The sequence below is a fragment of the Schistocerca cancellata genome, chromosome 2 (assembly GCF_023864275.1).
Source record: "Schistocerca cancellata isolate TAMUIC-IGC-003103 chromosome 2, iqSchCanc2.1, whole genome shotgun sequence".
Classification (NCBI taxonomy): domain Eukaryota; kingdom Metazoa; phylum Arthropoda; class Insecta; order Orthoptera; family Acrididae; genus Schistocerca; species Schistocerca cancellata.
Window position 1 is genome coordinate 1,083,673,623 of NC_064627.1, and position 17,960 is coordinate 1,083,691,582.

The 17,960-nt window shown below is 46.4% G+C and overlaps 1 protein-coding gene across 1 annotated transcript in view; it reads left to right on the forward strand.

The window, feature by feature from the left end:
* The first annotated feature begins 301 nt into the window (after positions 1 to 301).
* LOC126161225 (xaa-Pro aminopeptidase ApepP-like) overlaps positions 302 to 17,960 on the forward strand; it is a 290,593-nt gene continuing 272,934 nt past the window's right edge. The window contains exon 1 of the mRNA XM_049916968.1: positions 302 to 377. Within this exon, the coding sequence (XP_049772925.1) occupies positions 302 to 377 (76 nt within the window). The remainder of the gene's footprint in view (positions 378 to 17,960) is intronic.

Sequence of the window (17,960 nt, forward strand, 5' to 3'; positions counted from 1 at the left end):
AGAAAATCAGCTGTTTCAAGTACCGGTTATTTTGAGCGATTTTAACAGTCAGGTTAAACTGGTGTGGAAAAGAGGGCGGTATAGGCCTAACCGAAAACCTGTTGTTCCAGCGATAACCGCCATCCCTATCGTATGAGCACCCTTGTCGCCCCGTCGCACAGGACAGCGCACCTGCAACTTTCGGTTCGCGTCGCGCCCGGCGCTGCCCAAAGTTAACGGTAGGAGGCGCCAGATTAGCGGTGTCGCAGATAACTGCGGCGGGCGCGCTATATACCGCCGCTGGCCGCGCCGCGCGCCAGAGATGGAAGCGTGTCCGTGCCCGCGACCACGCCCGCGCCTGGGCCGCCCGACCAGCGCCTGCGCACTCGCAGTCCTCGGTAAGTCGGGGGAACCCCCGCCACTTGCTGCTACTTGTTGCGCGCATTGCCTGCCGTCTGTGGTCTGTGGACGCGTTTCGTAACTGTTGCGCCGTCTTCTTATTGTGTTCGCAATCAGTTTTTCGCAAAAACTGACGCTGTTTTGCTTCATTCAACTTGTGCAGTTTCGTAATCGGTTAATAATATAAGCGTTGCGCGACGTTGCAGGGAATTTCCGCATTACTTTTTCGTATTCCTCTGCGAAGTTATCCGACGGTGCTCAACCAGTGAAATGTGCAAACAAACTAGATTAAGCTACATACATTTCAGACAGGATTTAAGTGTTGCGCATTGATCCTTATTTTACAGTGAGTTGTCACTGGCAGCCCCTTTAACTCCCAATGGAAGCTGGGGCGTCGCCACATCATTCCGTTGTTGGCTATGTCTTTAGTAGCGTAGTAAGTCTTAATTGAAATACGTAAATAATCATAACCCATTCAGAATGAGATTTTCACTCTGCAGCGGAACGTGCGCTGATATGAAACTACCTGGCAGATTAAAACTGTGTGCCGGACCGAGTCTCGAACTCGGGACCTGCGCCTTTTGCGGGCAAGTACTCTACCAACTGAGCTACCCAAGCACCAACTGAGCTACCAAGCTTGGATAGCTCAGTTGGTAGAGCACTTGCCCGCGAAAGGCACAGGTCCCGAGTTCGAGTCTCGGTCAGGCAACCAGTTTTAATCTGCCAGGAAGTTTCATAAACCATTCAGTTTTATTCTTCTTTTAACTCTCGGTTTCGTATATTTCCATCTTCAGGTGGTCGTGCATGCTCCAAAGTTATGTGGATTTGCTGAGTGCTAATAAAAACACGAATCCCATTTGGGGCTGGAGGCCTAATTCTTACAATAAACCTTGTGGAAAGATCTCTGAAAGTGAATGGTTACAGTTATTTGTATGAGGCATATTGGGGAGGTAAGGCTCGATTAGGCGCGAAATGGAAACCACTGTGAAAGTCCGATGGAACTTTGCACCGATTTGTCGCGCAGTGTCTTTAGTGTGCCTGTCGATAGCTTCACGTCGCTTTTTTCAGTTCAGAACGCAAAGTGATGACGTAGAAATACCTAAAACAAGTGTCTCCCGCCAAGCATTGGATCTGGTGAGAGATTTCGCCTGAGCTATGCAGCTGCCATAGCATAAATGTCATGCGTTTGTTTCTGCAAGACAATACTCAACCGCATCCTGCAGCGTTTTCGATGGGAAGTGTTTGATCACCCAAAATACAGCCCTTAATTGGCTCCCTCCGTCGTTCATCTCTGCTCACATGAACCGCTGGCTACGGAGACAACATTTTGGTTCAAATGGCTCTGAGCACTATGCGACTTAACTTCTGAAGTCATCAGTCGCCTAGAACTTAGAACTAATTAAACCTAACTAACCTAAGGACATCACACACATCCATGCCCGTGGCAGGATTCGAACCTGCGACCGGAGCGGTCGCTCGGCTCCAGACTGTAGCGCCTAGAACCGCACGGCCACTTCGGCCGGCTCAACATTTTGGCGCAAACAACTAAAGGCAGGCCAGCGTAGAGAATTGGCGGAAAGCACAGGCGGCGTTCCTATCTGTAAGGAGGGTACTGGAAAGTTTGTGCTACGCCATGACAAATGTCTAAGTCGGAGCAGCGACTATTCAGAGAGATAGTTGGAAGGTGTGGCTAGCTGTCGCGAATAAAAATTTTCTGACTTTCACTGTGGTTTCCATTTCTCTACCGATCGGACCTTACTTTCCGAACAGCCCTCGTATGTTGTAATTCATGTTCATAACAGTCGCGCCTCGACTTAAACTGATCTCTGCATTGCCAAGCCTTGTCAGACTTTTCGTTCTTTAGCTCTGACCCACATAATTTGAGATGTCTTTCATTCCAGTTAAGAACTTCTCCATCTTGCCTCAGACTGAGTCAAATCTATTCCCAATACTTCTCTTAACTCGATTCTCTATTGGTCTCTCTTTATCAAACTTACAAACGTGACTACTTAAATCCAAAACTCACCATTTCGTTCGATTTACATGTTCCTTTCACGCTGCACAAATATTTCTCAAGAAACTCTGGATTGTTTTCTTTGTACTTCCAATGACAAACATAGTAAATAATTAGTGGTTCACCATTGCTGCCAAATATTCAGAATTTCGTTCAGCTTTGAGATGTACTATATTTGCACAATGGGTTCAGCTGTGCGAAGGCGCCTACGGCAATGTTAACGAATGTCTCGAGTTGATTATAAGCTCAAGACCTTCACAGTGCAAAAATTCTTCTGCAACAAGTTAAGAAGCAACCACGTCAGATATGTTAATTATAGGAACGAAACAATTAAGAAGCAACAAGTTCAGGTATGGTAACGAGGCGAACTAAACAACGGATTTGTGCTCAGAAATTTCCATTGTTTGGATACTACATTGTGGCACACAATATATTAGCATTATGTTGTAAGCATTCTGCTACAAAGGAGGATGTTTCCAACAGTATTAATAAGCACGAAACACTTACAATATGTGAACATATGCATATTTTATAATCTGCAGCAATTCAGAGCAAGTAAGGTTTTGCTACTCGTAAAGCAACAAATCCAACAGTCCTAACCATTGTTGGTCCTAGGATCGTAACTGCAAAGTAACGGCATTTTTACCCATGCCAATAGAATTTATATATGTATGTGTGAGTGTGAAACAATTATGTATCTGTGTCTGTGTGTTTTAAATCGGAACTTGGTTCCGTTTGCCGGTTCTCAGGTGGGTGTAAGAAAAAGCCATCCTGCCCCGCTAGAACCACGAACACGAAAGCAATATATGGTTCGAACCGACCTTCTGCTCCACGACTATCTCACTTTCAACGGAAAAAAAGGTGTTTGTTGACAACAGAAGCAGGGATTACTTCGGAAACTTGATACTGGCAAGATAAATCTATTCAGCGGTGATAATGTCACTGATAGCTGTTTTGACACCTATCGGTTTTCAGTGTACGACGGATTCGCAACTTGTGCTGGTTAGAGAATGAACAGAAAAGAAAACACACGTATTAATTAATAAGAAGAATTTCTCAAATTATTCCTTTCAGCGTCGACAGAAACTAATATCTTTTTTTTTTTTTTAATTTGCAGTAGTAAAATTTGGTGAATGCAAATGTAATCCTGACGTCGCTATTACGCTACAAAAGATCTTCATCAATACAGAGGCCCAATTCTTTTTGGCGAAGAAAATACTGTTTGCTGAGAAAGAACATTTTTTCTCCGTAAGAAATCGTACAGAAATAAAATGTTTGGAACATTAACAGTGATTGCCGCGAAGAAGTGTTTACACTGACCACGTGCGATCTTGTAAACGAGCACGCTTGCAACAGGTGTTATGTTTCGCTTTCGCCGATGTTTGAGCCGACAGTTCTATAATCGTGATGTATGCAGCACATGAGCCCTAGAACCGTAGTTAACGAGCCGTACAGGTAATTTATGCGTCGTTAGACATCGTTTACCTTATGCCGGCCGACGTGATAATTGCTCGAACAAGAGCCCGCGGCTGTTTTACGTGTTCATTGCTTTTTTACGGTCTCAAAGGAAAAAAAAGGGCAAGAAGTATCGCTTTGCTCAGAATTAGGGTGAAGGGTTCTGATGTGTCTCTGCTTTAGCGGCTTACCACATCGCTAACTGCTCCTCCAGGCGCAGTGTCACTTGTCGTTAGTGGGGCAAGTGGAAATCGTTTTAGGCCTTTCCATCACAGAAAATTTTGGTATGAGGAATCGAAGGTGGGGTTCACAGATCAGTAGCTATTTCCACAAACGCCAGAGACGTTACACAGATAAACATACAGACCAGTGATTAGAGCATTTATAGGTAGCGTTATCAAGGCAAGAAATTCGACCAAACTCTACGTTACATGTACATGCACACTGTGTGATCGAAAGTACCCGCACACCTGTTGAGGTAGTACGCACTAAGCCAACGAACGACAGATACCGGATTCCGCCAACGTTTGTCGCCAATGCGCTGGTGTTCGCTTCTCATTCTCACGAAACGAAGGACTTGGAAGACCAAGGAATTCGGCCATGCGTAATCTCAGTTGGCTCTGGTGACTTGCCGACATTGCTCGCGTTTTGTTTTTGTTATGAAGTAGCGCCTTAATTACAATTTCACCGGCCGATATTATGTGAGAAGAAGAGTATTTAGCAGTCGTCGCTTGGTGCACATTTATTGCACTGTAAGAAGCTGATAATCAGAAAAAGAAGAAGAAGAAATGACGCTGGCAAATAGGTGGCCCCCCCGTATACAATGATCAGCCACAACATTATGACCACCTACCTAATAGCCGGTATGTCCACCATTGGGACGGATAACAGGAGCGTGGCATGGAAGCAATGAGGCCTTGGTACGTCGCTGGAGCGAGCTGCCACCACATCTGCACACACAAGTCACCTAATTACCGTAAATCCCGGGGTGGTGGGGAGGATGAGCTCTGACGTCACGTTCAGTCACATCCCAGATGTGTTCGATTGGGTTCAGATCTGGCGAGTTGGCGGACCAGCACAACAATTGGAACTCGTCACTGTGTTCCTCGAACTACCCCATCACACTCCTGGCCTTCTGACTTGGCGCATTGTCTTGCTGAAAAATGCCACTGCCGTCAGGAAACATGATCGGCATGGAGTGTAAGTGGTCTGCAATGAGTGTACGGCAATCCTTGGCCGTCATGGTGCCTTGCACGAGCTCCACTGGATCCATGGGTGCCCACGTGAATGTTACCGTGATCATAACGGAGCCGCTGCCAACTTGTCTCTGTCCCGTGGTATAGGTGTCAAGGAGCTGTTCCCCTGGAATATGACGGATTCGCGCCCTCCCATCGACATGTTGAAGAATCTATCGGGATTCACCACACCATGCGACTCTCTGCCAATGCGCCAACGTCCAATGACGATGGCCAACCTCTCATTTCAGTCGTAGTTGCCAATGTCGTGGTGTTAACATTGGCACATGCATGGGTCATCGGCTGCGGAGCCCATTGGTAGGATTCTAAGATGCGCTGTGTGTTCAGACACACTTGTACTTTGCCCAGCACTAAAGTCTGATGTAAGTTCCGCCACAGTTCACCGTCTGTCCTGTTTTACCAGTCTGCCCAGCCTACGATGCCCGAAATCTGTAACTGGGAGATGGCCACCCAACGCCACGACTTCTGGACATGGTTTCACACTGGTTTGGCCATCTGTTAAAGACACTCATCACAGCAATCCTCGAACACTCGACAAAGCGTGCAGTTTCCAAAATGCTAGTGCCGAGTCTCCGGACCATCACAATCTGCCCTCGGTCAAACTCAAATAGATCGCGCCTGCCCTATTCTACACACGGACAGCACATTCACTGATACTATATGCACAGTGCGTCTGTCAGACTAGCAGTCATTCCTCGCCAGGTGACGCTGCTATCGTCTGGACCGTTTTATATCGAAAATAGGTCGGTGGTCTTAATGTTGTGGCTGATCAGTGTAAATCGCTATTGATAGACACTGGCCCGTTTCACCCCATTTAAATACACTCCTGGAAATGGAAAAAAGAACACATTGACACCCGTGTGTCAGACCCACCATACTTGCTCCGGACACTGCGAGAGGGCTGTACAAGCAATGATCACACGCACGGCACAGCGGACACACCAGGAACCGCGGTGTTGGCCGTCGAATGGCGCTAGCTGCGCAGCATTTGTGCACCGCCGCCGTCAGTGTCAGCCAGTTTGCCGTGGCATACGGAGCTCCATCGCAGTCTTTAACACTGGTAGCATGCCGCGACAGCGTGGACGTGAACCGTATGTGCAGTTGACGGACTTTGAGCGAGGGCGTATAGTGGGCATGCGGGAGGCCGGGTGGACGTACCGCCGAATTGCTCAACACGTGGGGCGTGAGGTCTCCACAGTACATCGATGTTGTCGCCAGTGGTCGGCGGAAGGTGCACGTGCCCGTCGACCTGGGACCGGACCGCAGCGACGCACGGATGCACGCCAAGACCGTAGGATCCTACGCAGTGCCGTAGGGGACCGCACCGCCACTTCCCAGCAAATTAGGGACACTGTTGCTCCTGGGGTATCGGCGAGGACCATTCGCAACCGTCTCCATGAAGCTGGGCTACGGTCCCGCACACCGTTAGGCCGTCTTCCGCTCACGCCCCAACATCGTGCAGCCCGCCTCCAGTGGTGTCGCGACAGGCGTGAATGGAGGGACGAATGGAAACGTGTCGTCTTCAGCGATGAGAGTCGCCGACATTGTGCCTGCTCTGTTGCCTGTGTCTATGTGCCTGTGGTTCTGTCAGTGTGATCATGTAATGTATCTGACCCCAGGAATGTGTCAATAAAGTTTCCCCTTCCTGGGACAATGAATTCACGGTGTTCTTATTTCAATTTCCAGGAGTGTAGTCCTCACACGTAAGAATACCTGAACTACCTGCCTGAACGGTATATGAAGATGGTATCTGTTCTTTCGGACATCTCCGAAAGAACAGATACTATCTTCATATGTTTTAGGCTAACCGGCCATTGACCTTCTTCTTCTGTGCTGGATGCACACGCATTGCCCGAACTGTTACGGGACTCGGTAAGATTGTCTGCCGCGAGTAATGAGTGTAATGGGCAGGGGCACTACTAATGTAGTGTGTGAACATTAAGTTGGGAATGTGTGTCTCACGGGGAGCGTGCAAGGGATAAATCCCTGGCGTCGCATTATCCTCTGTGCCCTCGGTGGCTCTAATGGATGTCGGCCGCTGTGACCGAACGGTTCTAGGCGCTTCAGTCCGAAACCGTGCTGCTGCTACGGTCGCAGGTTCGATTCCTGCCTCGGGCATGGATGTGTGTGATGTCCTTAGGTTAGTTAGGTTTCAGTAGTTTTAAGACTAGGGGACTGACGACCTCAGATGTTAAGTCCCATAGTGCTTAGAGCCATTTGAACCATTTTAAAATGGGTTCAGTTCCTGTTCATGGTACAAATTTGCCGGCACGGTAGGTCAGCGTCTTCGGTCAGAGGGTTATCTGCCCTCTGTAACAAAAAAACCTGAGTGAACGGCTCAACACTAAACTTGAACGGGTGTCATGGGACGTGCACCCCGAACAAAGGCAACGACCAATATCGAACAAAATGAGATTTAAAAAAATAATAATAAAATAACGATAGATCGTCTACCATGCAAGCAGGAGATTCCGGGTTGGAGTCCCGGCCGGGGCACACATTTTCAACTGTTCCCGTTGATGTATATCAACGCCTGTCGACAGCTTAGGGTCTTGATTTAATTATCATTTCATTGCCTGAACGGTGCCTTGTTGGGAAGCCTGACGCATACCTTTTTCTCAATGTCAGACACTCTATGAAGGACAGTTCTCCGAGAGAAATAGCAGAATTCGCGAGGAGAACGGGTTAGAAAAGTACTATAAATTATCAGTTTATGCGTATTGTTTATTAGTTTATTTTCAGGCAAATAATGTTTATTACAACAGACAAGAGTAAGTTTATGTTTAGCATTGTTCCACTTGTAATTCAGTTATTATTATAATAATGAAGAGTACACAGAGTGAATATCGCAACCTGATGTATATTATACAATTTATAAGAATACGCGTGCATATTAAAAAGATATTCAGAAACACTAGGAAGTCCGAAGACTACTGAATCTTATTTGCTTTGCCAGAGTGTTAATCCCACACGTGCACGGCTGTGGAAGTTGTCTGTAAATGAATCTCGCACAGAAAATCGATCAGCATGTGCATAACAGCCACTGCTTGCTAAGTGTCCAAGATTTTCTGTGGGTAGTGGTTGATTTCTGTTTAATTCAAAATAAGACTCGTTATTTTTCCCAAAGAATTCATCTCTAAGTAAACTGTAGAAACAGCAAGCAACCAATTTACAGTCGTTTACTGCTTTAGACCGTTCGGCGAATAGAATATGCGAAATATTTGACTTAACAGAGCGAAGGCATTTTCAAAAACTTTACATCTTGAAAGACGGTTCTTAAATACAGCCTGTTTTGTTAGTACTTTTGATGTAATAAAAATGCCTCGTCGGCTGTGACACAACTGTGTCCGAATTCAGCAGTTTAGTAAGCGGAGGAAACACTACATCACCTACAAATAATTTCCCGACATTACTTTTGTCAAAAAATGCACTGTCGCCTCCCTTCCCGGTGATGAGTTGTTCAAAGCAAACCGGCTGTTTCAGCATTTCCCTCGCACAGCAGTCGTTGAATTTTCTCATCTTCAACTTCTTCCAGCATTAATTGAGACAACAAATCGCGCTCACTCTTGCTGTCGGTGCAGACACATGTCAACTAAAGGTGCGTTTGCACCTGTGCGAGCCGGCCGCGGTGGCCGAGCGGTTCAAGGCGCTTCAGTCCGGAACCGCGCGACTGCTAGGGTCGCAGGTTCGATTCCTGCCTCGGGCATGGATGTGTGTGATGTCCTTAGGTTAGTTAGGTATTATAAGTTCTAGGGGACTGATGACCTTAGATGTTAAGTCCCATAGTGCTCAGAGCCATTTGAACCATTTGAACACCTGTGCGCCCTGCGCTAAGTCGCCGTGCGACTCTGATTGCCCCACTCGCAAGTACAGCCAAGCGCGTAGGTGCACGCCTCGTCCTCAGCATGTGCGTGCGACTGATTCCATTCACACCTGTGTTCACGCTGGGCGCCTCTAGGCAAGCTGCAGCCGCACCGTTACTACATCTACATCTACGTCTACATAGATACTCCACAAACCACTGTACCTTCCTTGGTGGAGGGTGCTCTGTACCACTAGTAGTTAATTCCTTTCTTGTACCATTCACAAAAGGAGCAGGGGGAAAACGACTGTCTGTATGCCTCCGTATGAGCCCTAATTTCTCATATCTTACCTGTCGTGATCCTATGTTGAATCGTTCGGCATTCAGCTTCAGATGCCAGTTTCCAAAATTTTCTCAGCTTTCTCGAAAAGAATGTCGCCTTCCCCTCCAGGGGTTCCCGAAGCATCTCCGTAATACACTCCTGGAAATTGAAATAAGAACACCGTGAATTCATTGTCCCAGGAAGGGGAAACTTTATTGACACATTCCTGGGGTCAGATACATCACATGATCACACTGACAGACCCACAGGCACATAGACACAGGCAACAGAGCATGCACAATGTCGGCACTAGTACAGTGTATATCCACCTTTCGCAGCAATGCAGGTTGCTATTCTCCCATGGAGACGATCGTAGAGATGCTGGATGTAGTCCTGTGGAACGGCTTGTCATGCCATTTCCACCTGGCGCCTCAGTTGGACCAGCGTTCGTGCTGGACGTGCAGACCGCGTGAGACGACGCTTCATCCAGTCCCAAACATGCTCAATGGGGGACAGATCCGGAGATCTTGCTGGCCAGGGTAGTTGACTTACACCTTCTAGAGCACGTTGGGTGGCACGGGATACATGCGGACGTGCATTGTCCTGTTGGAACAGCAAGTTCCCTTGCCGGTCTAGGAATGGTACAACGATGGGTTCGATGACGGTTTGGATGTACCGTGCACTATTCAGTGTCCCCTCGACGATCACCAGTGGTGTACGGCTAGTGTAGGAGATCGCTCCCCACACCATGATGCCGGGTGTTGGCCCTGTGTGCCTCGGTCGTATGCAGTCCTGATTGTGGCGCTCACCTGCACGGCGCCAAACACGCATACGACCATCATTGGCACCAAGGCAGAAGCGACTCTCATCGCTGAAGACGACACGTCTCCATTCGTCCCTCCATTCACGCCTGTCGCGACCCCACTGGAGGCGGGCTGCACGATGTTGGGGCGTGAGCGGAAGACGGCCTAACGGTGTGCGGGACCGTAGCCCAGCTTCATGGAGACGGTTGCGAATGGTCCTCGCCGATACCCCAGGAGCAACAGCGTCCCTAATTTGCTGGGAAGTGGCGGTGCGGTCCCCTACGGCACTGCGTAGGATCCTACGGTCTTGGCGTGCATCCGTGCGTCGCTGCGGTCCGGTCCCAGGTCGACGGGCACGTGCACCTTCCGCCGACCACTGGCGACAACATCGATGTACTGTGGAGACCTCACGCCCCACGTGTTGAGCAATTCGGCGGTACGTCCACCCGGCCTCCCGCATGCCCACTATACGCCCTCGCTCAAAGTCCGTCAACTGCACATACGGTTCACGTCCACGCTGTCGCGGCATGCTACCAGTGTTAAAGACTGCGATGGAGCTCCGTATGCCACGGCAAACTGGCTGACACTGACGGCGGCGGTGCACAAATGCTGCGCAGCTAGCGCCATTCGACGGCCAACACCGCGGTTCCTGGTGTGTCCGCTGTGCCGTGCGTGTGATCATTGCTTGTACAGCCCTCTCGCAGTGTCCGGAGCAAGTATGGTGGGTCTGACACACCGGTGTCAATGTGTTCTTTTTTCCATTTCCAGGAGTGTACTTACGTGTTGTTCAAACCTGACGGTAACAAATCTAGCAGCCCGCCATTGAATTGCTTTGATGTGTTCCTTTAATCCAGGCTGGTACGGATCCCAAACTCTCGAGCAGCAGCGTCCTGTCCTTTACAGGTGAACCACTCTTTCCTAAAATTCTCCCAATAAACCGAAGACAACCATTCGCCTTCCCTACCACAGTTCTCACATGCTCGTTCCATCTCATGTCGCTTTGCAGCGTTACGCCCAAATATTTAAACGACACTATTGTGTCAAGCAAGACACTGAAATGAAATGTCGCGTGGCTAGGGCCTCCCGGTGGGTACACCGGTCGCCTGGTGCAAGTCTTTCGAGTTGACGCCACTTCGCCGACTTCCGTGTCGATGAGGATAAGATAATGATGATTAGGACAACACAACACCCAGTCCCTGAGCGGAGAAAATCTCCGACCCAGCCGGAAATCGAATCCAGGCCCTTTGGCATGATCACTCAGCTACCGGGGCGGACAAGGAAGATACTAGTAATACTGTATCCCTAGCATTGCAGGTTTGCGCTTCCTACTCATACGCATTAATTTACATTTTTCCACATTTAGGGCTAGCTGCCACTCACGTCACCAACTGGAAATTTTGTCTAAGTCGTCTTGTATCTTCCTGCAGTCACTCAACTTCGACACCTTACCGTACACCACGACATCATCAGCAAATAACCGCAGATTGGTGCCCACCCCGTCCGCCAAATCATTTACGTATATCGAGAACAATAGAGGTCCTATCGTTCTTCCCTGTGTTGTGACTTGGCAAGACAGCCAAGCCACTATGATTGGTAGCCGAAAGGCACGCGTTAAGCTCACGCAGGCTGGCGTGAGGTCTGGAACATTTAAGGAAGTTGAGTCTAGTAAAAATAATACGTAGCTGCTGGAATACTTAACTTTAATCCAGAATTGGTGAACATCGGTCTGACGGTACATGTATCACAAGATAAATAGCAAATGATAATGGCGCCTTGCTAGGTCGTAACAAATGACGTAGCTGAAGGCTATGCTAACTGTCGTCTCGGCAAATGAGTGCGTAATTTGTCAGTGAACCATCTCTAGCAAAGTCGGCTGTACAACTGGGGCGAGTGCTAGGAAGTGTCTCTAGACCTGCCGTGTGGCGGCGCTCGGTCTGCAATCACTGACAGTGGCGACACGCGGGTCCGACGTATACTACCGGACCGCGGCCGATTTAAAGGCTACCACCTAGCATGTGTGGTGTCTGGCGGTGACACCACACCCTGGGGCACTCCTGACGAAACCCTTGTCTCTCATGAACACTCGCCGTCGAGGACAACATATTGGGTTCTATTATTTAAGAAGTCTCTGAGCCACTTACAGCTCTATGAACTTATTCCATATGCTCATACCTTCGTTAACAGTCTGCAATGGGGCACCGTGTGAAATGGCTTGGAAATGTAGAAATATGACATTTGCCTGTTGCCCTTCACCCATAGTTCACAGTGTATCGTGTGAAAAAAGAGCAAGCTGAGTTTCGCACGAGCGATGCCATGTAAAACCATGCTGATTCATGGACATAAGCTTCTCAGTCGCGAGAAAATTTATTATATTCAAACTGAGAACATGCCCAAGGATTCTGTAGCAAACAGAAGCTTGGAATATTGGTCTGTAATTTTGCAGGTCCGTTCTTCTACCCTTCTTACGAGGGTCACTCCAAAAGAAATGCACACTATTTTTGTAAAAATACAGTTTTTTTCTGCATTTGTGAAAGTTTTACAGTGTGCACATACACCCTTCCTGCTTGTTTTCAAACTTAGTTTAACCTGTTCCCGTGAGTGGTGCCGTCACAGAATGTCTTCAAGATGGCTGCTACACTTGACGTTCGTCAGAAGCAACGTGCTGTCCAAGAATTCCTGTGCTGTGAAAACGAAACAGTGGGAAACATCCACAAGAGGTTGGAAAAGGTGTATGGAGATGCTGCTGTCGATCGCAGTACAGTTAGTCGGTGGGCAGGTTACGTGATGAAAGCACAATATTGGGGATTGTCCTAGCAGAGGCAGGCCTCGTACTGCACACACTCCAGACAATGTGCAGAGAGTTAACGAATTGTGGCTGCTGACAGACGCATCACAGTGAACGAATTGTCACGCTACGTTGGGATAGTGGAAGAAAGTGTTTGCAGAATACTGAAAGTCTTGGCGTTAAAAAAAGGTTTGTGACAGGTGCGTTCCCAGGATGTTGACAGTGGCTCACAAAGAAAGAAGAAAAACGGTATGCACCGAACTTTTGGAACAGTACGAGAATGGCGGAGATGAATTTCTTGGAAGAATTGTGACAGGTGATGAAACATGGATCCATCATTTTTCACCAGAGACGAAGAGGCAATCAATGGAGTGGCATCATGCAAATCCATTCAAGAAAAAAAATTCAAAATCACACCTTCTGCTGGAAAAGTTATGCCTACGGTTTTTTTCGATTCCGAAGGACTCTTGCTTGTGGACATCGTGCCAAGTGGAACCACCATAAATTCTGATGCACATGTGACGACACTGAAGAAACTTCAAGCTCGACTGAGTCGTGTTCGACCACATCGGCAAAAGCAGGATGTTTTTTCTGTTGCACGACAATGCACGGCCACATGTCAGTCAAAAAACCATGGAAGCGATCACAAAACTCGGATGGACAACACTGAAACACCTGCCTTACAGTCCTGACCTGGCTCCATGTGACTATCATCTCTTAGGGAAACTGAAAGACTCTCTTCGTGGAACAAGGTTTGAAGATGATGACTCCTTTGTGCACGCTGCGAAACAGTGGCTCCAACAGGTTGGTCCAGAATTTTACCGTGACGGTATACAGGCGTTGGTTCCAAGGTGGCGTAAGGCAGTTGAGAGGGATGGAAATTATGTGGAGAAATGAAAATATTGTTCCTAAAGGCTGTATCTACACACTGTAAAACTTTCAAACATGTAGAATAAAAGATGGATTAAAAAAAATAGTGTGCATTTCTTTTGGAGTGACCCTCGTATATACTGGAGTCGCCTGCGCCTTTTTCCAGTCGCTTGGGACTTCTTGCTGGGCGAGAGATTAGCGATAAATGCAAGCAAGGTAAGGGGCCTGTGCCGTAGAGTACTCTTTGTAAAATCGAAATGGATTAAGGCGCACAGGTATAAACGCACATTAACTCGGTGCGGCTGCCGCTATACGGGAATCGCCAGCCTTGCGTCGGCCGCACTATGTCAGACGCATAAAAGGCAGACGCTGCATAGGAACCCCGCCTTTACACTGCCACCCACAGTTAACGACTGCGAACATCTTACGACGTGTGACGTGTAGTCGCCAGTGTTGGCTCCTGCACGAAACAGTAGGCTGTTACAGCTCTGCTCCATAGGACACCCGACGCACTGCCATGCGCCCATCTGTCAGCTCGCTTGCGCGTAGGCACCGCTGGTATAGGCTACTCGCCGTGCGGCATGCGTTAAACGCACGTTGGGCACCACTGGCGGGCACGCAGCGGTAACTGATGGCGACCCCACTTCGATCTGAACTGATATACACTCATGTCGCCTTTGACACCGTAGCACACGGAAAGCACAGTGCCTGCGCAGTCCCTGAGACGAGACTGTCCCATTCGTCGGGCAATCTAAATCTGGCCTTGATCGATTGCGCTGATAGCAGTGTCTTCCCCATTATTGCGTCGTTGTCTCATCAACGGCCAGCATAAAAGACTGACGACATGACCAAATTATTCTTTTCAGGCTTGCTCTGTCTCCGACAGACCAGAGTGGCTATTAAGCTTCCCCATTCCACTACATAGGGAGCGCAGAAAGAATGACTGTTTATACTTCTGTGTGCTAGCCGTTAATTTTGTTACCTTATGTTTATGATGTGTGTGTGATACATACGCAGAGGGTTGAAGGATAGCCTCCTATCTGTAGTTTACACCCGAAAGACTGTTACTGAAAGTTTCTAAATAGGCCACAGTGGGATGTACGGCGGCTTCTTCCAGTGCCTAGTTAAGAGTTTTCAACACTTCCGTTACGCTATAGCGCCAGTCGCAAAACCATTCTCTGTATACGATGCCCTCTGTCATGGAAACCCCAATCACTTGCACAGAATTCTAGTGTTTTAATGCACTCTATTTTGCAGACTGCAGTACTATAGTTTTACGTTTCATAAAGTGTACAACCTTGCATTTTTCTACGTTTCAATCAGTCTGATATTTTGTCAAACTGTGAGTATGAGTACAAATTTCATTAGGTAAATCTTCCACATAGACAGCCGCGTCTTCTATTACTACTGGGTTATTAATATACGTGGAGATTTTACAATGTGTAAAAAGAAAATAATCAAACGATGTTCACATGTTGCTAACAGGTACAGAAAAGATATGTATCATTTTTCAAACAAAGCAATATTTACAGAGATATCGCCATTTTTTGTGGCTCACAAATAGCAAACAGCCTACAAACAGCAAGGCACAATTAATTCATACATAAAATGATCACATATACAGATTTAGAGGTGCTTTGCTTGATGACCATTGGCGGCAAATGCATATAAACTTTCATTCCCGAATAAAGCGGTCGAGGATCGTAACTTGGAAAACCGGGATTTTCGGACAATGCTCTACTTTTCCTATGTCAGCTTGTAACCTCCCCCTCACTTATCGACCTTAATGACAGTGAAAAATTAAACCGCGTGCACCTAATGGAAATTTGGGAAAAGCAATCATCACCGAAGTTAATTTGTCGGTGAAGAGGGAGGAAAGGGTTACATCTTAATGAAAGGAAAAATGCAAATGAAATTGGTGAAAATTAATTTTGAGAAAAGGGTAAAATTAATAAAGAAAGTAAATGTGTGGTCGTTACGTTAACAATTAATTGGCCTTAATTAGATATTTGAGATTTGGGGAAAATTACGGTCGCCAGTCCTATGGACAACTACTACAATAACTGAAAACGAAAGGTTATTGCACATATAATTAGCACTAAAAGCGTGGCAACTGAAGGTTGACACGTGTTGTGTGAAAACTGAAAGTTTGTCAGAAGTAATAAATTTCGCTACACTCTGACTTAATTTAGCAAAAGAATTAATAAAACCGTAAAATTAAAAGTTAATTTAGTGACTGAAATTAATAGTGAGATTTGTTTCTGAAGCACTACGAAATTCAGTAAAATAAGGACAGTCTTGGGCTACCTCAACAATCATTTCAAAAGCTTCTTGAATCTGCGCAATTTAGAAATAAGAGATTTAACTTTGAACTTTAACTAAATGATTCTGAACAATTAACAATAGTAACATTTAGTACGTACCAAGCCGAGCTGCAGTCACAGGTAAGCTAAAATATGGTAACAAAACTCGCACTCCTAATTTGTGCTTGCGTAATCTAAATACTGTAACCAGCTATGAATACATTAACTGAACTTTGAAATTAAAACAGTGAAATGGAATGATATTACTTTAATGATGGCGTCTTAATTTCAACGACAGTCGGGTTCATTTCGGAAAAGGATGGGACCCTGCTTGGTAATGCAATTGGGACAAAGAGCAACAAAGGTTCATGCTAAGTTGCTGTAATTTTGTGATGAAACAATTTTAAAAGCTGAGGTCTGCCATACGGTTCTAAAACTTTACGTGCTTCCAGTCTTCCTTGTTGGTTGATTGAAGGTTTGCAGTCGTCGGTCGAGCAGGTGGCGACAGTCACTCATTGTCGGCCGTCGCTGTTGCAGAAGCTGGATGTTGGCGCGCCTTCTTCTCGACACGGTCACCAGGCGAAACGGGCTCTTGATGTGCGCCAGCTAATGCTTCCCGTCCGCGACACCGTGTCAGGAACTATCATATCAATTCGAGCGCAATTACATGCTGCCAAACCCCGAAAGCGCGGCAACTCGCGGGAACGTCACACAACACACCTGCTCCACTGCACTACTCCAGCCAGACTCCGCTCTGCCCGCGCTCCACGCGGCAGAGTTAACACTACCAAAGATCCTAAACACTTTGGTTCTCCACACGACCTATCGATGTATTCGTTCGATAGCATAGTTTTCCCTAGGCCAGACCCAGCGTAAAAATACAAATAATATTTACAAAACAAACCAATTATACATCGACATAAATGCACAAATAAATATATATATATACAAAAAGTAAAACAATTACAATATATAAAGACACAGAAATGTCATATCTTCAGGTAACAAAATAGGGAAAAAAAACTTATAGTACAATAGATGGGAATAGAAGGATATGCATTTCCGGCGTTACACGTGCCCCACATTGTCTGAGGATGTTCGTGTAACGTAAACAGATTCAGAAAATGTCCCAAAAAGGAAAAAAAAAGAGCGGAAATGCATATGCTCAAAACATCAAGAAAATTTAGCATTAGGCTAATTAACCATAAACCAATTTTTAGATCATAATAATTGAGTGGAGACGCTCCTAACCTTATTCCACTCTGTCATCTTACACAAAAGCAAACTGGTTGACAATATATTAAATGTCATAGAAAACATAGAAAATGGTTTAGCTATTCTAAAATCATTAAAATTCGTAACACTATCAAGAAATGGAATACTATTTACAAAATTAATCAGGGTACATGGTCATAAAAATAGGTAGATCAAAATACGCAAATTAATAATTAATTACATAGAATACACATTTTTATGTAACCTTTTCATAATTAATATTCTCACCGTGAGAGTCCACTTTACGCTAAACAAGGAAATAACATTCAGCTGATCGAAAAAAACATAAATATTGACAGCAGAATTCTTTCACATCAGCTGTCCGGGAAGAAAAACAACTCCGCCTTCCGTACCCGCAAGTACAAAGAATGCCGACAGCGGCACAGGAGCCGACAGCGGCTCCGCCTCGCCAGTATTATTGCGCCCACCTGTGCGGCACGCTTGATCTCACTCGCCCTTGTAACGGCATTTCCAGAACGTCCGTTTCACTGAATTCTTTCGGAAAAAATCACTCCCGAGTAATCTCAAGGAGTCCATTAACACTATCACAGTGGATAACTCAACACTGTCCATTATCACACGCATGTACTAGCCTGAAACTTAAAACAGCGTCTAAGTACATCGGCAATGACTAGTAAATCACATTTTTATGAAATCTTACAGCTAGTTACAAAATCATATTTACATTCCTTAATCT